The 23,011-nt window shown below is 42.6% G+C and overlaps 1 protein-coding gene across 6 annotated transcripts in view; it reads right to left on the bottom strand.

Moving 5' to 3' along the window:
* The window catches only part of TRPC5 (transient receptor potential cation channel subfamily C member 5), a 289,744-nt gene that overhangs the window by 4,300 nt on the left and 262,433 nt on the right, over positions 1 to 23,011 (bottom strand). For all 6 annotated transcript variants that reach the window (XM_072743340.1, XM_072743343.1, XM_072743338.1 and 3 more), the window contains 3 exons: positions 1,879 to 2,082; positions 1,608 to 1,649; positions 476 to 565 (listed from right to left, as the gene is read on the bottom strand). In XM_072743340.1, coding sequence (XP_072599441.1) covers positions 476 to 565; positions 1,608 to 1,649; positions 1,879 to 2,082 — 336 coding nt within the window. The remainder of the gene's footprint in view (positions 1 to 475; positions 566 to 1,607; positions 1,650 to 1,878; positions 2,083 to 23,011) is intronic.

Consider the following 23,011-nt stretch of genomic DNA (forward strand, 5'->3'; position numbering starts at 1 on the left):
GCCACAACACTTAAAGCCCTCAATTCTCACACTGGGAGACACCCACAATATTAAAAGGATGCATAAGGCAAACTTCTTTTATTCTTAAAGCTGATTGTAGTGATAGAGATTGATGAAATCTCTCCATTGACTGGATAACAGACCATTTTTTTTTGAAAGAAAGAACAAGAGAGTATGTGAGTGGGAGTGAGGGAGGCAGAGGGAGAGGGACAAGAAGACTGTGCTAAGAGCCTGACTCAGAACTCGATCTCATGACTCTGAGATCAGGGGCTGAGCTGAAATCAAGAGTTGGATGCTTAACCATCTGAGCTACCCAGGCACCCCAATGACAGATCATTCTAAGAGAATATAAAAACCGTAGGCGTTTTTGCTGTATTATAGGCAGTTGAAATGATCACCAGAAACCTCCAATGCTGTGAAGATTAAATAACGCTTAGGAAATGTGAAATGAGAAACCACTTCATGATTTGATTACCTTAAAATTTTCTTCTGTTAGTCCCTCATTTGTTTTGGAATTTCTTATCATAGCGGCCACATATCTTTTGACTAAATTCCTGATAACTTCCTGGAAATTTAAAAAAAAAAAAAAACAACAGAGGCATTAAGTTTTCTTCTCAGGCTCTCAGTAAAATAAGAAACATACCCAAGAAATAGAACATGCTCAGACTGCCTTTGCAATAGGAAATCCTCCTAGGATCCATTTTCTGCAAAATCCATCGGTTACAGTCATTTTCTGCAAAAATCCATTGGCTAAACGAAGAATTACTATGTGTCTAAATGTGGTGGCAGAGTGGGCCATGCAAGATCAAATTCACCCAAAAAAGGAACATTTCTGCCCACACAGAAGGGAAACACGGATTCACATTTATAGAATAATGAGAGTGGAATAATCCTTGGATGGTCATGTCCAATACCCTTCCTTTCAGACTGGATTAAACTTTAACATTCCTAGTAAGATGAGAATTATTCTTTGCTCTTGTAGAATTGATAAAATCATTCTTTGGTGTCACAAAGTTTGCCGATTTCAATGTTTACTAATCGTATAATCCAGACAATTTTCTTAAGGTCAATGTACACTTCTCCTTTATAGGGATGTAAAGTAGTCTTTTTAAAAAAGACTTTATTTGAGAGAGAGAGAGTGAGGGGAGGGGCAGAGAGAGAGAAGGAGAGAGAGAATCCCAAGCAAGCTTGTCCTGAGTGCAGAATGCAGCACGGGGCTCGATCCCACGACCCTGAAATCATGACCTAAGCCAAAATCAAGAGTCGGAAGCCCAACCAACTGAGCCACCCAGGCACCCTGGGATGGTCTCTTTTTTACTTAGCTTCCTGGGAATGGCACGCACGTGGTCACTCTGCTTTGTATTAGTAAATGACAATGATGATAGATAACACTTAATGACCCAGAACACATGCACACACATGCACATGCACACACAATCATTTATACATGCTCACCACTTGATTGTCTCAACAACCCCGTGAGTTGTGTTTTATCACCCCCATTTCACAGATGAAGAAACTGAGGCTCAGTGAGGTTAAATGACTTGTCCAAGGTCACACCAACTGACCAAGAACTGTTTTTGTTTAGTCTCTGGGTCGAGCTTTACCTGATAATGTTGATTCTGTATCAGGCTGTCAGCGTGGCGTTCCTGTAATTAAAAAAGGACAGAAAGCTCCCATCAGTGGTCTCCCAGCAACTCATCCACTGGAATATATTTCTAAATATTAGGACTAGAGAATAACACAGGAGCTAAACTCCTGTGATTGGAGTGATTTTATGCTGTTTAATGTAGGGACTGTCTGGAAGGGTGGGGTAGGGGTAGGGGAGATAGAAAACACTTTTGTTTAAAAAAGAAATGTAATTTTAAAAAGCCTTACTGTGAAGCTTCTCAAGTTGTGCCTTCTCCGTCTACCATCAGGATCTCTTTTGGGGCAGAAGGTATTGTTGAACCAGTTACCAAGGTATAGAAATGACTTGGGACTGGGGATGATGTTGAAAGGAGGTGGCAAGGTGCCGCCTTCATCAAAGTAACTCATCCAGAGCTTCGTCCTTGCAAACTTCCACTCAATATCGGCATGATCCTGTGAAAGAGAGATGTTCAAGAATTTGGAATGGGGGGATCCCTGGGTGGCGCAGCGGTTTGGCGCCTGCCTTTGGCCCAGGGCGCGATCCTGGAGACCCGGGATCGAATCCCACATCGGGCTCCCGGTGCATGGAGCCTTCTCCTTCTGCCTGTGTCTCTGCCTCTCTCTCTCTCTCTGTGTGTGTGACTGTCATAAATAAATAAGTAAATTAAAAAAAAAAAGAATTTGGAATGGGAAGCTTGCAAAATGCACACATGACTTGTTCTAAAAGTTCATCTTGCTTCTATAGAGGGCAATCTGTCAGTTGGTATGAAAATTCAAATTATACATATCCCAGGACCCAGTAATCCTACTTTTAGAGATTTAGCTTATCATTATACTTGCAAAAAGGTGCGTGCATAGGGTCATTCACTGTAGCACCATAGCTTGTCATAGCAAAACAACTGGCAACGACCTAAATATCCAACAGTGGGAGACTCTTTAAGTAAATGATGTTCTGTCCACAAAATGGCTTGCAATATAGCTATTGCAAATATAGTAGGTCTATTACCATTTTTATATCTGGAATATTTATATGTATATATGCGCTTATCCATATATCTAAGAGCTCCAAGACCTGGAAGTGCAAAAAAGCAGCATAAAACATCTATTGTGTACAATGATGGCATTTATGCAACTGAAGAACCCTTTATATTACATGCTTACATGTTCTAGACAGGTACATACCAAACTGTCAACAGTGGTTATTTTTAAGGAGTGGAATTGGTTTGGGCAGGCTTTTTTTTTTAAAGATTTATTTTTTTTTTATTTCATAGAGACAGAGAGAGTGTGTGGGTGGTGAGAGGGAAAGGACCCCCTAAGCCGACTCCCAGTGGATCATGGAGCCCGATGGGGCCTCCATCCCAGGACCCATGAAATCACGACCTGAGCCAAAACCGAGAGTTGGACGCTCAAATAACAAGCCACCCAGGCATCGTGAGGCTTTTTTTTTGTTGTTGTTCTAATTTCGCGTCATCGAGGTATGATTTCCATAGAGTAAAATGGACCCATTGGAGGTGTTCTATGAGTTTTGACAAGAGTATATACCTGTGTAACCACCATCATAATCAAGATACACACAGACACACACACACACCTTTTTAGGAGTTTTGAGATCTGGATGGACTGCTGTAACCACCACAGTCAGGATGCACAACAATCCCACCACCTTCCCCAAATTCCCTTGTGTTGCCCCTCTGTAATCAATCTCTCCCCAACTCCTAGCCCCCGGCAACCACTGCTCCAATCCCCAATGCTTTAGTTTGCCTCTTCCAAGATACTAGATAAATGGAATCATACAGTAAATAACCTTTAAAAAAAAGATTTTATCTATTCATTTGACAGAGAGAGAGAGAAAGAGAGGGAACAAGCAGGAGGAGCGGCAGGCAGGAAAGGAAGAAGTTGCCTTCCCGCTGAGCAGAGAGCCCAATGCGGGACTCGATCTCAGGACTCCAGGATCATTACCTGAGCCAAAGGCAGACGCTTCACTGACTGAGCCACCCTGGCACCCCCATAGATAACCTTTTTGAAACTGGCTTTGAGATTCATCTACCCCCCATTTTAGTTCTGAGTGATTTTCCGTTATATGGATGAAGTTTGTTCATTCACTTCTTGAAGAACATTTGGGTTGTTTCTAGTTTTTGCAATTGTGACTAAAGCTGCTCTGAATGTACATGTACAAGTTTTTTGTTGAACCTAAGTTTAACCTCTCTAGCTTAATTAGGTAGGGTGGTATTGCAATCACATGGTAATTGTACGTTTAACTTTATAATGAACTGCCAAACTGTCTTCCTGAGTCACTGTGCAGTTTTTCAAATTCCCATTGCTTGCCCTGTAACTTCCTTAGCACTTACCAGGTTTTTATTTTTATTTTTTATCAAATTTTTAGTTCCACTTTGTTAACAGAAAGGATTATAATAGTGTCAGATTCACGATATAGTGATTTGGCACTTCCCTACATCACCAAGTGCCATTTGTCATGGTTTTAAAGTTTAGCCATTCTAACAGATAAGTAGTTGGCGCTCATTATGATTTTAAGATGCATTTCCCAACTAGCTAATAATGTTGAGCATCTTTTCATATGCCCAATATCTATATATCCTCTGTGGTGAAGTGTCTATTCAGATCCTTTGCCCAGAACCCATTCTGTTCAAACCCATTTTTATTGTGTTGTTTTCTTGCAAGTGTATTTTGATAGTTTTTTTACTATACAGGCGTACCTCAGAGATATAGCAGTCTCAGTTCCAGACCATCACAATAAAACAAATCTCACAATAAATAAAGCAAGTCAAATGAATTTTTTCATTTTGTAGTGCATATAAAAATTATGTTCATACTATACTGTCATCTGTTAAGTGTGCAATAGCATCATATTCAAAAAACAATATGCATACTTTAATTAGAAAGTACTTAAAGATTTATTTATTTTAGAAGGAGAGAGAGTGTGTAGGGAGAGGGGCAGAGGGAGAAGGAGAGAGAAAAAATTCTTTTTATTTATTTATTTATTTATTTATTTATTTTTTATTTTTAATTTTTTATTTATTTATGATAGTCACAGAGAGAGAGAGAGAGGCAGAGACACAGGCGGAGGGAGAAGCAGGCTCCATGCACCGGGAGCCCGATGTGGGATTCGATCCCGGGTCTCCAGGATCGCGCCCTGGGCCAAAGGCAGGCGCGGAACCGCTGCACCACCCAGGGATCCCTAGAGAGAGAAAAAATTCTTAAGCAGACTCTCCGTTGAGCATGGAGCCTGATGTGGGGCTTGATCCCAGGATACTGAGATCATGACCTGAGACGAAACCAAGAGTCATATGCTTAACTGACCAAGCCACCCAGGCTCCCAAATTGAAAGTACTTTATTGCTAAAAAAATGGTAACCTGAGCTTTCAGCAAGTCAGAGACTGAACATAGATCACCATAACAAATATAATAATAATGAATATGTTTGAAACATTCCAAGAATTACCAACATGTGAGACAGAGACAAAAAGTGAGCAAATGCTGTTGGAAAAACGGTGCCAATGGACTTGCTTGATGCAGGGTTGCCGCAGATCTTCAGTTTGTAAAAAAAAAAAAACACCGTATCTGCAAAGCACAATAAAATGAGGTATGCTTATATTCTGGATACAAGCTCTTTGTCAGGAATGTGACTTGCAAATGTTTTTTGCCCATCTGCATCTTGTCTTTTCATACATTCAGTGGTGTCTTCCATAGCGCAATCTATTAATATCAGTGAAGTGAAATTTATCATTTGGTCTGAGGATCTTAGTCTCTTGCTGGCTATTGGCTGAAGACCTTCCTCAGTTCCTTGCCACATGGGCTTCTCCATAGGACAGCTCATACATGGCAGCAGGCTTCATTCAGTGGTAGTGAATGAGAAGAGCCATGGTCTTCATGTAACCTAATCTCTGAAGTGACATCACTTCTGCCATATTCTATTTGTTAGAATTGAGTCCCTAGCTCATAGTCAAGGGGAAAAGATTGTATAAGGGTTCACATGCCAGAAACTGGGGATCAGTGGGGGCCATCTCAGAGGCTTCTTACCACAGTATTACTTTCCAGAAATTGAGAAAATGAATGACTATAATCTTGAGTAACAAATCTTTTTCTAAGTCGTGTGGTTTATAATTCTTTGCTGTTGATAAAATATAAAGCGAACCTAACCAAGCTGTCAGATGATAGATTATTAAAATATTATTTCATGAAAAATCGTTACGTGGCTTTTTGGCATGTAGCTCAGAGTTCAAAAAAACTGAATGACAATGGCATAATAAAACTGTCCATTCAGATGTACTTATTAATATGAAAAGGTTTCTTAGCACTTACTTTTATAAAAATAGAAAAATATAGTTGATGCTGAATTGTGTTCCTGAATATTACTTAATATTCTATGGCTATAATAACTGAATTTATTGGAAATGAATTTCTTAAATATGTGAATAAGGTGTGAAATGAAAAACCCTATTCACATATTTAAGAAATTCATTTCCAATAAAAATGTATTTTTATGTCTTAGTTATTTACCAAAATTTGTATTGTTTTTGTGTATTTTTGAGCTGTTTTGTACTGCTAGCTGTGGAAGCATAACTAAAGTCAAAGGAAATGTTTTAACGTTTATTACCTTCTGGCCACAGGAAATAAAAAATTAAAATTTAATTTATATTTTTGTTATGAAGAACTATTATAGGGTGAACAAAGTAATAAAATACATAAAGCAAAAATTGTACAACATCAGGATAAAATCCTGTGGGGATATGAATAGAAATAAGAATTTAAGAAGGAGAGGAATGATGTAAACTTTGTGCCCTTAAAGATTTTAGCCATTTAATTTTTAAATACATGTTTATGAGTCACAAATCACTATGGTATTCAGAGTCCATTGGATACATTTAAATGAGTGATCAGGTAGTTTTATTTCAAATGTCAATATTTACCACATTCCAGAAATTATATCACTTGCAATGGTTTAAACTTATGACATATCTAGATGTCAACCTGAAAACGTATAAAAGGATATATATTTTTTCCCTCCAAATTCATTAGAGAGTATGCTTGAAAAACACTTGAATTGCCCCTGATGAGACCCAGAACTAAGACAGTTTCAGTATATAAATTGTACACACATGCACATATATGTGCACAATTATCGGTATAGTAAGTATCACTGCCTTGACATCTTGCCTTGAGAGACAATGGTGCTGTAAGCAAACTGGCATGCAGGGGAAGACCGAGGTTCTTTCCACTGCATTTCTGAGCCCATAACACCAGAAACAAACTTTGAATTTTTCGTTTTACCCTTTGATGGCCCCAAATAGCCCATCTTTCATCCACGGATGTTTCCGTAGTTCCTGAAATGAAGTGACTATTCAATAAGTATTTCTTAAGATGAACTGAGTCACATTTTCAAACTTGCCTAGATAACCTGGTATCTGGAAATGCTCTTTTCTTTTTCTTAATTCCTGTGTGAGTTAAGGTTTTTGTGTTTTAAACTCTAGGAAGTTATTACCTTTTAAAAAAATTTTTTTTTAATTTTTAATTTTAATTTTTTTATTTTTTTTAACTTTTGTTTTAAAAGTAGTCTAAAATTCTGAGGGGAAAAATGTATTTAATCTCAAAAAAGAATAGAGTTGTACGGTGGGCCACGTTATAAACCATAGATATCTTTTTGAGCTCAGGAGTCTTTCTGGTGTCCCTTATTGTCCCTATCCCATTCAGGTAGAAGATATGATTTTGGCTAAGCATTTTGCAATCAGCTCAAGTACCCCCATTACTACCATTCCATGCCCCTAAGGCTCAGGTGAGGTCAGGTTGGGAATTACTATGTACTAATTTAGCAGAGAAGTTATTGCAAATTACTCTCTCTTATTTATTTATTTATTTATTTATTTATTTATTTATTTATTTATGTGAGACACAGAGAGAGAGGCAAAGACACAGGCAGTGGGAGAAGCAGGCTCCATGCAGGGAGCCCGATGCCGGACTTGATTCTGGGACTCTGGGATCACGCCTTAGGCAAAAGACAGACGCTCAACTGCTGAGCCACCCAGGCATCCCCAAATTACTCTCTTAATAGTCCTTTTCCAAAAAAAAAAAAAAAAAAGTCCTTTTCCATTCATTTATCATGTATCAATTCATGGTCCACTTAGCCTCCATTTTTTGATTCCTATGTTGAGCAACGAACTACTACATTACAGGTACTCTGCTAGGTGCTGGGTTTAGAGAGATGACTGCACAGTAGTGGTGGCAGGAGTATCACACAAAACATGATTAGTTTACAGAATTAACACCTGAGTCCTGAAAATCTGGAAATAATAGACCACCTGGCAGGATTAAACAGTGTGAGTTGTAAAGTGATTAGTAAGTATTTACTCATACATTCACTCATTCATCAATATATATAGACACTAGGTATTAGGACTGTAGCAGTGAACAACTGGTCAAAAAGATGATTTGGCATGTAGAAATCTGTCTTATTTTCAATCTGTCAATTTCAAGGCGCTAATTTGAATTGCAAGATGATAGATGTGGCTTTTGTAGTTGTATTTGTCTACAACTTCCTTGAATGTATGATGCTCAAAAGGTTTTTATACAACTGCATGAGGCTAGCCTTTCACCTTTCGTGATGGACAAATAAGACACTATTTCTTTGCTTATTTTCAGTGTTGGGTTCTCATACTCTCTGCCCTACCCTTTCTGCTCAACTATTACATCCTCCACGATCAGCCTCTGTTAGAACCCTACCAAAAGGGTTCTTTTGTGTAAGATACACTTATACAACCAGAGACTGTGGTTTTCCTCTTCCACACTTTCCAAAATATTCAGGACTTTGGTGCTACCATAAGTTGCTCTTCATGACACATAGATTTACATATGTGTTCTATGTCATGTGTGCCGTGCATTGCCTTTGAGATATTCAGGTCCTGTAGAGCAGACCAGGCCTCTATTTTACATTATCTCCATTCACTATCCCAGTGTGACTGTAGAACATACCCTCACATGTTGCTGACTGGCTCAGATTCTGAACACATGGCCACAGCTAGGTCAAATGAACACGTCTGTTCAATTTCACATTTCTCAACAAATCCAAGCTCAAGGTTATTTTCCTTGCAATCAAACCACACGGCCCATTTCTTACCAGCTTTTGACAAATTTTTGTGCACTCTCTTAGATCTCCTGCCAGCAACCATCTTGCTGTAGCAAATTGGAAAGCTTTATAACATAATGCTAAGGGAGAGTGGCAGGCATAGACATAGCAAAGCAGAGCTAATAATAACCGTTAAGGAGAAAAGCTACTCTCAAGAAATCTTGGGCCTAATGGCAGGCTGGTGGGAGGGTGATTTTGAGTAAGGGGATATTTTGGCATTTTTCACATTAACGAGTAGCTGCTAACTTCATCTGGGCAAAGGACCCACTCTGTTTCCCTATAAGGGGAAAGCAACACAAATTGCTGTGGGTACACACACTCCAAACTGAGGCGAGAGAATTCACTTCCCTGGCATTTCAAGGGAAGCCTACCTCCCTTGGAGCACTTCCTTCTCCGTTAGAATTCCGGGCACACTTCTCAAAGGTTGGTGTGCATATGGGGCATTTGTTAAAAATGCAGATTTCTGGACCTTGCCCAATGTTATATGTTGCATTGTGGTTTTGCCTCAAAGCTAAAAATGCCATTTTGAAACGATGTAAGCATTTAAAATATATCATAGTTTTCTCCATTTTTGTTTGAATTCAGTTAAAAAATATACAGGAATCTTCAGAATATGGAAGTAGTCCAGCTCTCTTGGAAGCCCTGAGGTAGAGCAAGTCCCCTCAGTGAGTATCGCCATTCTCGGGACACCTGGGTGGCTCAGCGGTTGAGCGTCTGCTTTTGGCTCAGGGCGTGATCCTGGAGACTCGGGATCAAGTCCCGCATCAGGCTCTCTGCATGAAGCCTGCTTCTCCCTCTGCCTATGTCTCTCTCTCTCTCTCTCACTCTCTGTGTGTGTGTGTGTGTGTGTGTGTCTCATGAATAAATAAAATCTTAAAAAAAAAGTATGGCCATTCTTTTCCGGTGCCCTCACCTCCAGTTTATTACGCATGTACGCATGTGCAGTGGTCTAGAGGGAAGCCGGTTCCCTGTCACTCAGGGATCAGCAGTCCTCCTCTCTTCCCCAAGGTGGCCAGGTGGTTAGAATGTCCTGTTCCCATCACTCTGGAGCCTGCTGAGAGTGACTCGGATGCTGGTGATGCTGGTGTATCAACTTTACAGCCTTTGCACCGTAGTTCTGACACCTCCTCAATAGTCCAATTAGCCCTTCTCAGACTGCAAGAGCCCCTTCACTGGGTGTTTACAAACAGGTCCTTCTCCCTACGGAACATATGCAGTTGTCTAGTGGGCGGCCATTTTGTCTTCCCGCACCCCCTCCCCAGGCATGAAACACCTGCGTATCCCTGTCCATGATTATGTTGCTAAGTGGTTGCTCTGACCGTCTGGGGGCTTGGTTGTGTCACTGTTTTACTGGTTACCCAGCTTCCAGCCCTAGAACAACTTCAGCACGCAGAGGTGGGGGTTGGGGGAGAACTTTCCAGAAAGAAGTAACACTATGAAAAGTGAGGCAGCATAGAGCCGTTGAGCATAGCTATTGAAGTTAATTGAACTTCTTGGGATTTGTCAACATCAGTGGTTCTCAAGTTTCAGTGAATATTAGACATGGCTGGGGGGGCTTGCCAAAATGCAGATTCCTGGAACCCACTTCAGACCCACAAACACTGATGATGCTGTGGGGATGGGAGGTCTGAAAATCTACATTGTTTAATAAGCCTCTTTGGCTGATATCGATGCAGGTGTTTGTTGACCACACTTTTGGAAACATTAATCCTGCGATTCTACCTGCTAGTTCAGGTGTATTCAGCAGTCCAAAGCAGCAGACCAGCAGCTTTGCCTCCTCCCTGTCTATCCCTATCTTTCCATGGATAACCCCTCTACCCCAGCCCAGCTTCCATCCCTCTCTAGATGGGACAGTGGGAAATATAGTTGTACACCCCCAAAGATAATGTCATAAGGCCACCCAGCAACATGAACAAAACTGCCTTATCAGGCTACTATGGAAGGAGTACAGTGTGCAGGAAGGAGAGGCAAAGGCAGCTCCCTAGCCTTTCTTAATGTGTGCACAATACAGTCAACGAGCTGAAAGGTGCCCGGGAGGATATCTGATGGTCCTTGAGGCTTGGTACTCTCTGAGTTTTCATTTTGGTGGGGTGGGGTTGGGGTGGGGCTGATAATGTTTAACTTTGCAGAATTATTATTTTTTCTTTTGGTTTTATTGACATATAAATTGGCATATATTACCATATAAGTTTAAGGCATACAACACAATGATTTGACCTATGTATATTTACCAAAATAAGTTTAATTAACATCCTCATACAGATACACAAAATATTTTTTCCTTGTGGTAAGAACTTGTACTATCTAGTTTTACCAATTTTCAATATATACCATATATGTGTGTTTATACATATATTGGTATATATACCAATATATACTAGTAGTGTTAACTATAGTTGTCATATTGGACATTACATTCCCAGTATTTATTTATCTTAGAACTGGAAGTGGAAGCCTTTTGACCATCTTCCTCCAATTTTCCCTCCAGTGACCACAAATCTGATCTCTTTTTCTATGAGTTTTTTTGAGTTTTATTATTTTTTATTTTTAAAGATTTTATTTATTTATTCATGAGAGACACAGAGAGAGAGAGAGAGAGAGAGAGACAGAGACAGAGACAGAGACACAGGCAGAGGGAGAAGCAGGCTCCATGCAGGGAGCCCAATGTGGGATTCCAGGATCACACCCTGGGCTGAAGGCAGGTGCTAAACCGCTGAGCCACCTGGGCTTCCCTTTGAGTTTTATTTTTAAGATTCCACATAAATCTAAAAATTTAAAATTTGTAAAATAATTTAAAATATTTTAAATATTTAAATATATTTAAATATTTTAACTGAAGACAATGAAAATGGCAGGAAAAACAACAACAACAGCTGTAAATTGATTCGGTGCACTAGGTCCCTGAGACTGCAGAAGGATCTACTTTGCACCTTCTAAAATGGTCCTTTGAGGTCCTCACAAGCATCACTGGGTTTTATTTAGCTTCCACTTAGTAAATGGAACAGAAGCACACTTGTAAAAACAGTACAGGGTCCCAAACAATAGACTGTTATGTTCCTCTCTCTGATTCCAAGGGACATGGCAGGAAAAGTGGCAAACAAGTTAGTGAGAGCACTGTATCACTGGAAATCCCTCCTCGGTGATCCACCTCTGACCCACTCTGCTGCTTTCAAAGAAATCATCTACTATCTGAGGTTCACAATGACATTTGGGCAGCTTTAAGTTCCTAAATTCTTGTGAAATCAACCAGTGGGATTGCAGTCCCTTACTCTCTTGTCAGACAACCTCTGTTGTCATCTTGCCTGTTTCAGTGATCTTCCTCTTCTTCCTCCCTGTCATACCCAAGGGTGGGGTGAGGGTGGGGGAGGGGAAGAAACAAGAGGGGCACTCAGCATAACTGGATGCTGGAGATTAAAAATGTGGTTCTTTTCCAGTAGACACCTACCCCTCTCAGTTGTTATGTAAGAGAGGTGGGCCTCAGGGGAGTAGCACACAGCCTAGGTGAGTTTGTTGTTGTTTTATTTTATTTTATTTTATTTTATTTTATTATTATTTATTTATGATAGTCACAGAGAGAGAGAGAGAGAGAGAGAGAGGCAGAGACACAGGCAGAGGGAGAAGCAGGCTCCATGCACTGGGAGCCCGACGTGGGATTCGATCCCGGGTCTCCAGGATCGCGCCCTGGGCCAAAGGCAGGCGCCAAACCGCTGCGCCACCCAGGGATCCCCTGTTGTTGTTGTTTTTTAAGTAGGATCCATGCTGGGCCCGAACTCACAACTATGAGATCAAGACCTGGGCTGAGATCACAAGGCAGATGCTCAGCTGACTAAGCCACCCAGGTGCCCCAGCATAGGTAAATTTTGCCTGAGGAACAGCACTGTACAAGCCTCTGGGTAATACATGAAATATGTAGATCATAGATGAGACTTGGAAACAAGCTATGTTACTTCCTCTAGGCCTCCAGTTTATCACTGCAAAAATTGTTCTCGTGAAATCTCAGGTGGTCCTCAAAGCAAATAAGCTCTAATTGGACTCTCAGGTCCTACTGGGCTCAGTTGATGGAGCCAACATCCTGGACCCCCGATATCCTGACAAGGTGTGCTGGCCATCATGGCATGGGGACCCTCTTAGCACTTTCTAGAGCCACTGTCTTCTCTATGTAAGTGCTTTCTTGCCAGTTTCAAACACGAGGGGCCAAAAAATAAAATGCCAAGTGTTTCACCTTTAGCTTGCTCCTGGGAAAAAGACATCAGACAGCCAGACCTCATTTGTCTAGAGCTTTACACTTTTCCAGGCACTTTGACATTTTCTCTTTTGATTCTCAGACCCATCCTGTGCAGTTGGCAGTACACTTGTTGTGATGTTGTATGTGGTGAATGGGGTCTGGAGGGATAAATTACTTCTTGAGGGTCACGCATATAGTTAGTGGCAAAGCAGATCTAGAAACTGCGTCCTCTGACCTTGCCTCCACTCAGATCTGCCACTTACTTTTTTCACTTACTATCTATGGGGATCATGCTCAGACAAGATTCAGTCGGATAAGGTCTGGAAACATCTGTAACATCCTGCCACACCCAATCCCCATCTGAAGCTCTGAGTAACCTGACCTTCTTGTGTCCTCATTCCCTGCTCCTTACTCTCCTGATAGCCTTCCTGAGCCTTGGGTTTGGGCCCGCCAGTACCCAGGGGGCTCCTTAGGCCCCCTTTCACATCCCTAATTAAATTGGCAATTCAAGGCTTTACTTCTCCAAGAGTCTCCATAGAATGACTCAAGATATAATGATCAGGGTAAAAGAGGAAGGATTTGGGGAAAATTTTTTTCTGTTTATGTTTTAATTGTATTTTTTACTAGTCAGGGAAATAGAGCTGGCTTATTCTCATTTGTCCATTCTCAGCTCAAATCTCACCTCCTCGGAGAGACTTGCCTTGAAGAACCAATTTAGAGTAGGCTTCTTCGGTATTCTACCTCACAGCACTCTGCTGTGTTCTCTTGCACCCATAATCACAACTCACTTTAATGGATTTCTCCCTAGTTATTTATTCTTAGGCTCCTCATTAGAAGGAAAGCCCATTGAGGTTAGAGACTTTTGTCTTATTTGCTATTGCAGCCCTAGAGACTAGCACAGATTGGGTGGACAACAGATTCTTTCTTTTAAAGAGTGAGAGAGAGAGTGAGCAGTGGGAGGGGCAGAGGGAGAGGGAAAGAATCTCAAGCAGATACTACGCCCAGCATGGAGCCTGATCTGGGGCTCGATCTCATGACCCTGATATCGTGACCTGAGCTGAAACCAAGAGTCGGCCACTTAAACCGACTGAGCCACCCATGTACCCTACAACAGATTTTTGTACAAAGAATTCATTGGAGGCCAAAGGCAGATATATCAGTGAAGGGACCATCAGTAATATTTTTCAAGCATATCATCTTATTTGGTCTTTACCACAGCCTACTGAGCTAGATTGTTTTACTATTTACTTATAAATAAGGCTCACCAATGTGAAGAAACATCTCTAGGAACATACAGCTAGAAACTGGCAGAGCACAATTCCAGCCTGGGTTGGGTTGATGCTAGGACCCAAGCTCTTGTTTAAGATTTTATTTATTTATTTATTTATTTATTTATTTATTTGAGAGAGAGAGAGAGAGAGAGAGAGAGAGAGAGTCCCTGGGTGGCTCAATGGTTTAGCGCCTGCCTTCAGCTCAAGACATGATCCTGGAGCTCCGGGATCGAGTCTCACATTGGGCTCCCATGGAGCCTTCTTCTCCCTCTGCCTGTGTCTCTGCCTCTCTCTCTCTCTGTGTCTCTCATGAATAAAAAAATAAATAAAATCTTTAAAAGAGAGAGAGAGAGAGAGAGAGAGGGAGCGCACAAGCGATGGGCGGGGTGGGGAGGGAGAAGCAGACTCCCTGCCAAGAGGGGAGCCCAACCGTGGGTGGCTCGATCCCAGGACCCTGGGATCATGACCTGAGCTGAAGGCAGCCGCTTAACCCAATGAGCCACCCAGGCGCCCCAGGACCCAAGCTCTTAACCACTAAGGTGCTACATTGTACTGTCTCTTTGGGAATTGCACAGGGTGGGACTTCATAATAAGCAGCAGGTTTATTCCTGTGTGTCAGAAAGGTACCTGCGAAAAGTACAGAGACAGAGCATGCTGCTCAGGCTCCAAGATTTTGAAAACAGATCCCACTACACACTTGGCCAGGCCTCTGCCAACCCAGGTTTCCTTTCCACTTGTTTCCTTCAGCTTTTTGTGCTTCAGAAGAGACCTTTTGCAGGGCTCTGGCATTCAGCCGTGTAGGTCGTACACTGCACAATTCTGGTGGCACCATTCACAGCAGATGTGGTGATCCTGAAGTTCACTGAACTGTCTGTCACCATTTCTGGGGGTCTCCAGAAATGTAAAGTGAGCCCTTCATCCAAGGAGACACAGATTGTTCTGCCTGCCTGTATCTTTCATGTGGGGAGGATGAGGACCTTTTCTTTTCAGAGGACAGAAGCAATCAGATGGTGGTGCAAGCTGTGGTTTGCAGAGCTCCCCCTGCAGTTTTCAGAAATAACCAAGACCAAGCCAGTCAGGGCCTGCCATTTCTGAGCCTGGGCCAAAGAGAGAGATGGGCCTGATCCCGTGGGCATGGGAAAATCTACTTGTCTGTCCCGATTGGCCTCACTTAGCAGGACTTTACTTTTAACTCTCTAGGCCACATTTCTTCTTCTTTTTTTTAAGATGTTATTTATTTATTTAAGAGAGAGTATGAGTGGCGTAGGAAGGAGCAGAGGGAGAAGTAGCTGAAGCCAGACTTGGGGCTTGATCAGAGCTCACATTTTGTTTCTAAACCTCAGCTGCTCAGAAATCAAAGATCATTTGCATCACTTCGCTTTCCAGTCAACTGACCCCTGGTGCCCAGAACAATAATAATGGGAACCAGTAGAAGCCACAAAGAACTTCATGGCCCAACAACGACTTTTGGACCGTGGGCATTTGACTTGTCCACAAATATGATTTGTAGCCTATGAAAAGGACATTCAGAGACCAGTCCAGAGGGAGGCCAGGTCTTCCACGAGGAACGGTTCTTCCCGAGTCTCAGATCTGAAATAATTTGAAATACAAACACAGGGCACCTGGGTGGCAAGGCACCTGCCTTTGGCTTGGGTCATGATCCCAGGGTCCTGGGATCACACACTGTGTTGGGCTCCCTGCTCAGCGGGGAGCCTGCTTCTCCCTCTCCCTGCTGCTCTCCCTGCTTGTGCTCCCTCTCCCTCTCTCCCCCAAACAAATCAATAAAATCTCTTTAAAAAATGAAATACAAACACAGTCAAGTAATTTTTATGAACACAGATTGTCCATTGATAGTTGTGATTTTATAGAGTGGCTGAAGGCACCTTTGGCTTGGTGACTGTTGCCACAGACCTGATCCTGTGCAAAGTCATGATGATGGTGACATTGTTCTTCTGTGCCTCTAATCCCTTTTCCTTGTTATTGTCTCCTCCCCAGTCCTCTGGGGAAGGTACAGTTCCCTCATGGTCTTTCTCACTTGCTTGGCCCTGTATGCACACCTGATCTCAGGAAGGGACCGGACTCATTTACCCTGAGACAGTGGCCTCCTAACAGCTTAAAACAGATTCACATGCTGAGGACAGGTCTTAAGGTGAGGGATTTCTGGAGGAGTGGGAGGATGTTTGTGAACCCTCTGAGATTTTTCTGCCAAGTTGGATCATGTATGCTCATCTGTGCATTTTTCCTGTCCATGGTCAACAGATGATCAAAGCAGTCCATGACCCTGAAAAGGTTAAGGGCAGTCTTCAAGTAAAAAATGAAATGCAAATTGTGACATGTAAAAATGCTCCATGAATGTAGACCCCGTGAGAGCAGGGGTCTGTCCTATTCATCTGCCACCTATTGTATCCCCAGTGACAGGAACATAGTGTAGTATGTTGCAATCTCTCAATAAATATTTGTTAAATGTATTCGTCTATTTAATTTATCCTTCCTTTATTTATCTCTTGATTTATCATATCTCGTCCAAGGGATATTTATTGTCAAATGAATGGGTGAAGTAGTAAACGCCACCACTCAGCAGGTAAACAGAGGGATGCTTTGGGCATTAAGCTCTTCCTGTCATTTGCATACTTGGTCTTGTTTTGTTTGAGTCACTCGGGATAGAGTCACCATGACAACTAGTGATGTTCTTGATGAACATCCAGGACAGGAGAATCTGGGATGCAGAGGAGCAGTGCAGCCATCTGCCCTGTTGATTGCCTTTTGGCCCAGCGAGACGGGGTGGGGCGGAGGAAGGAAAGCCATTTCCCTTCATTGTCTTCTTCCGGTCCCCCTTGCATATTTGTCAGTGACCAAAATCATTACCAGGTCACAGCAGGCATTAGAGGCTGCTGCTGCTGTTGGAAGCACAGCCTGCCGCTCAACAGAGACCTGCCAAAGGACGCCCTCAGCATTTTGAGGTGGAGAGCTCTCATCCTCAGCAGCTGCGGCTCTCAGGACTGCTGGCTGACAAAACCATGAACGGGCCTTGATGCCAAGGGCTCGAGAAATCCAGTTCTGTGTTAGACCAGCAGGGGGCAGGCCTGGCCCAAGCAAGAGGCAGAGGTCTGAAAAGTCTGCCTTTGGCTCCCCCTGCAGTGTTAGCAGAGGATATGCTCCTCTCTCGAAACTTCCCTGAACCTGGAGGGTGGATAGGTAGTCTACTTGCTTGTGGGAATATACTTTCAAGAGAGGCTTTTGGCCTGCAAGAGCCCTCTGGGAAGGACAGCATGAGAAGTCCTAAGGCAGGATGTGTAAGTTGAATGAGGAATTCTTGTCAAGCCAGTGAGCTTGCCAGCATTGAACTTTTTACCCTCTGTGGGTGTGATTATCTCAGGTGGATTGTGTGATTGTTCATTGAGGAGGCTGGCAGTATTCAGGGCAGAGCTGAGAAGAAACTGGAAGTTTGAAGTGCTCACAGGCACAATGAAGGAGAAAAAGAGCCACCGTGTGTGTGTGTGTGTGTGTGTGTGTGTGTGTGTGTTAGGGGTAGGGGGCAGAGAATCTCAGCTGAGGTAAATGGAAGGCCCGTAGTCTCTAGAACCAAGGAAAAGACCCTTAGAGGATATCCCTCTGGCTAGAAGTCAGGAGACCGTCAGTAAACCAAGTGGAAAGAAAACGCTGAGGGATTCCAATGTTGGGGGAGGGGAGGGGAAGTGAGGGGGTAGGGTGTGTTCATTTGAGTCTTGCAGGGGTTGGAATGCAGGCAGGAAAGATGATTACTTTGGGTTACACACACCTGCCAGTGCCATTATTAAGAGTGTCCCCTTGGAAAAGTCACTTTGAGCTCTGTGCCTCAGTTTCCTCACCTATAAAATTGAATTTATAATAGTACCTGCCTCATAAAGTTGTAAAAATTTAATGAGAAAATATGTAGGAAGAGTGCTTTGTATAGTGTCTGGAATATAATAAATGCTCAATAAATGGTAGTTATCATTGATAGCAGTTATGATAATAAATTGGAAACAGATGAGTGCCTGTTTATAACATTAATAAAGACTGTTTATGTTAGATATTCATTGCATGCTTATTAGTCAGGCAAGGCAGTTAGCCCAGGGTACTATGCTAAGCAATGGAGACAGCAGTATAAAGACTCAGAATGGAGATATGAAAAGGCCACAAGAGCAGACCCCCATCTTTTAAAATTATTATTATAAAGGTAGGCTCTGAACTTTGGGTTTTTTTTTAAGATTGTATTTATTTATTCATGAGAGACACACACACAGAGAGGCAGAGATATAGGCAGAGGGAGAAGCAGGCTCCCTAGGGGGAGCTTGATGTGAGACTCCATCCCAGGACCCCGGATCACGCCCTGAGTCAAAGGCAGATGCTCAATCACTGAGCCACCCAGGTGCTCCAGGCTCTGAACTTTGTCATCCAGCTCCTAGAGATATGATTTGCCTACGTGCTTCTTTTTCATTGCTGGGGCATACTCCCTGTTGGCGCAGGGAGGACATTATTCCCATTTGAGGATACTTTCATGGGATATCAAAGAATAGAAGGCAGAAAAGAATGAGGCCAGCTCCTACACCCTGATTGCCTTCGATCAACACCAGACCGATCCTTACTGGCATACTACTTCCCTCCCAGAAATGAGATCTGAAAGCTATCCCCACTTTTCTGTTTATTCTGATTTGACCTTCAGGTCTCAGCCCTGTCTGCCTGTCCTAAATCAACCCCACCAATAACTTAATCAGAGAGGTACCGAGAGATGGGGTATAGCCAGACAAATGGAAATCTCTCTAGGTCTTTTAAGCAGAAAATTTCAAATAGGGATTAGGATGTCAATAAGGAGCCAAACGGGACAGTGAGACAACTCAGAGAGTTGTCAATTCAGCAACAACAGGAAGCTGCTCTTCTCCCTAGAGTTCGAGGGACAACTGGGAGGTGGTGAGTGGTGTTACCAGGGCCCAGAGACTGGGGCTATCTGGTGAGACCTAGAGCCAAGATGGGGATGCCTTGCAAAAATTAGGGCCAAGGAGGCTTGGGATGCCTGTGGTAGCTGGAGGTGAGTCCCATGGGAAATACAGCTGCTGTTTGGAAGTACCACAAAAAGGGGGCTTGGGGTGCAGAAGAGATATATGAGCTTCTTCTTTCTTCTTATCTTTGGGTTGGTTAAACCTAAGAAGCCAAAGGGCGGCAGATGGTGGGGAATATAGTTCCCTTGATACAGAGCAGTGTAGGAAATGGACAGAGGATGGATCAGAGAGTCAGCAGATAAAAAGCCTAATTATCATCCTTATTGTACAGAGAAGTCATATGAGGCAGAAAGAGGTCAAGTTGCCCCAAAGCACACTAAATGGCAGTCCAGATCTCAAATCCAGGCAGTCTGACTTCTACGCCCATTCTCTCTATAATCACTGTTATTATCTATTGTGATAATACTATTGCTATTTTACTCATGTCTGACTTCTCCCTCTGAAGTAGACTTTAAGCCCCCTAAACCCATTAACTGTGTCTTTACCTTCATATCACTTACAGCACCAAGCCCTCGTGTATTTCTCAGAACCTACCAGGAAATGTAGGTTGTTCACTGATAGGGGATTACTAGCAGGTTTGCATAGGTCCCACGTTACCCAAAGTGGGGGCACTATTAAAATGTCCTCTGTGGTTCTGAATGTTTGCTTTCTTGTTAGTGAGATGTAGCAATCCCAGATGGGATTCCAGGGAATGGTTTGGCAGTAGGGAAAAGCACAAGCTACAATGAGAAAAATTAATATCTAGATTGCTTGAGGGTATCCCAAAGGAAAGAGACAGTTATTAAAATTTGAAATGGCTCTGCTCCAATATCATAACATTTCTATAGGTTGAATCAAGAAGCTCCTTCACCTGGAAAGAGGCTCTACTCTTCCTTAGACTTATTATAGCTTCCATAGTTCAGATTGCTTTACGGGACTGAAAGCTGGCAAGGTTTATGTTTTCTTCTGTTTCCTGATGAAGCCATTCTTGAGAGTTAAGAGAGGGATACAGGTGTGTTGATAAAGTGTTTGAGGTTCCTATGCTAATGGAACCTTTAGTCATTGGAGTTGGTAGGTCAAGGAGATTGGTGGTTCAGAATTGTGATGTAGCTAGGGAAGGAGAAAAGGTGTGCTGGGGACTTAGCAGTGAAAGTGCAGTCCAGGTGCTTCCTGGTCTCAAGGTCTGTGTGATAGGGTAGCAGTTCAAGAATGCTGGGGTCAGACTACCTCAATTCAAATCCCAGATCTACCACTCTTTAGCATATGATGTTATCCGTATCCTGGGGATAATACAGTATTATAATATAGTGCGCTATCCTTATTTTTCTCCTACCTCTCTGGTTGTTCTTAATCTCCTTGGGCGATCTGTCCTGTCTTTCCAACCTCTATGCATTAGAATGCCTCACTTTTGGACCTCTTCTCTTTTGTATCCATACTCACTCCCTTAGTGATCTCACCGAATCCCATGGCTTTCAATACCATGCACATGCTAGTGACTCCCAAATCTCTGTCTGCAGCTTGGACCTCTCTGCTAGACCTGTAGACCACTGCCTACCTGACATCTCCATTCAGATGTCTAACAGGCATTTCCAACTCAGTATGTCTAAAACTTAATTCTGGATCTCTGTCTTCCATGTTAAGCCTCCTCCTTTACCACACTTCTGCCTCTCAGTAAGGGAACACTCCACCCTGCCAGTTACTCAGGCCCAGAGTCTTGGTATCATCCTGGACTCCTCTCTTTTGCTCGTACTCCACATCTGATCCATAAGAATTGGATGTAGCTTTGAAATATACCTAGAATCTGACCATTTCTCATCGTGCCCATCATGACCACGCTATTCTAAGCCACGATCAGCTCTTATTTTTGGTTAATGCAATGATCTCATAACTGGTCTTGGCTGGTGCAACACTTCTGTCTTTTTTCAATCAGCATACTCTTTTTTTAAAAAAGATTTTATTTCTTTATTTGAGACAGAGAGAGCACGAACAGGGGGAGGGACAGAAGGAGAGGAAGAAGCAGGCTCCCTGTTGAGCAAGGAGCCTGACATGGGACTCGATCCCAGAACCCTGGGATCAGGACCTGAGCCAAAGGCAGATACCCAGGTGCTCCTCAATCAGCATATTCTTATTAAATTGCAAGTCAGATCATGTACCTCCAAAACCCTCGCATGGCTCCCAATTTCACTCAGAGTAGAGACCAAAGTCTTTACAAAGGTCTCTCGGGCCTGACACAACCTCTTATTGACCCTCATTACCTTTCTGACATCATCTCCTACTTCTCTCTGATTTGTGTACTCCACTCCACTCACAGTGGCCTTCCCGAGGCTGAAATCAGAGTGTCGGTGTGGCTTAGCTCTTATCTAGAGGATCTGGAGAAGAATATGCTTCCAAGTTCATTTATGTTGTTGATGGAATTCATTTCCTCGTGGTTGTAGTACTAAGGTCCCCACTTCTTTATAGGCTGTCAGCTGGGGGCTGTGCTCATTTCCTAGAGACCACCTGAATTTCTTACCACATGCTTCCCTCCATCATCAAGCAATGGCACAGCAAATCCACCTCATGCTTTGAATCTCTGACGTCTTCTTTTGTTACCAGCTGGAGAAAATTCTACTTTTAAAGGACTGACATGATTAGATTAGGCCTATCTGGATAATCTCCCTGATTAGTGACCTTAATTACATATGTAAAACTCTCCTGCCATGTATGCAACATAATCACAATTGTGCCATCTCATCATCTTCACAGTCCTGACGATTAGGGCAGGAAATCTTAGGGGAGCATTTTAGTGTTCTGCCTGCCATGATGACTATGACATTCAGACTGTTTTAGAAACCGACCCATCAGAGTGTATGCCAGAGACAGCATTGGAACAGAGGCATGGAAAATACCTGCTATTCCAGGCATCAACTTTCACCTGCTGGATTGTGAAGTCATCCATGGGCATCCAAGAGAGACAGCTGGAGTGGCAGCTATTTACCAACTGGTATGGAGGGATTTTATTTTATTTTATTTATTTATTTATTTATTTTTAAAAAACTTTATTTTTTTTATTTTTTTATTTATGATAGTCACACACACAGAGAGAGAGAGAGAGATATTTCAATTTCAGTCTTCACAACTAGGTGCCATACCAGTGTTTAGCAGTTGGTTATCTGCCTGGCTAGTGGGTTACAAATCATAGTGTGGTGTGTGAGTTGTTGTCTTCTCTGTGCTTTGGAAATCTGAGGTTGTCTCTGAGTGACTGGGTGTGGGCAGGAAGACCACTTGCCCCCCTTGGAACTCCTGGGTATGCAGTGGCCCCTTCCAGCCTTGTTTACTGTCTTTGTAGTGCTGGGATTGTTTTGATGAATGTCTTCATGGGCATAACTGTCTTTTGCAGTTGGAGAGTTCATCCATTATCTGAGCCTCCAAATGCTGCCACCCCAAGGGAGCTAATCAATTCTATGTATTTGGGCTCTCCCCAAGTCTTGCAGCAGATGTGGCTCAGTGAGGCAAGTGCTATTTACTTAATCTCGACTTTATAGTGAACACTCCTCAGAAGCCAGAGAAGCTGAGGGTTCTTAGTAACTTGCCAAACGAGGCTATATCACACAGATCATTAGAAGTTTCATGTTTTGTAAGGATCAGTCTCAGGCAAAAGAGATGCCCCTTGTAGGTGAGTTGGAGGTAGGAATAGGGCCTAAGGTAAGTGGGTTTTTGTGGAGCTGGTCTGTCCCTCCCACCTACTGTTTTCATAAAGGTGAATTTGATT

Source organism: Vulpes vulpes, chromosome X, assembly GCF_048418805.1.
Source record: "Vulpes vulpes isolate BD-2025 chromosome X, VulVul3, whole genome shotgun sequence".
Lineage (NCBI taxonomy): Eukaryota > Metazoa > Chordata > Mammalia > Carnivora > Canidae > Vulpes > Vulpes vulpes.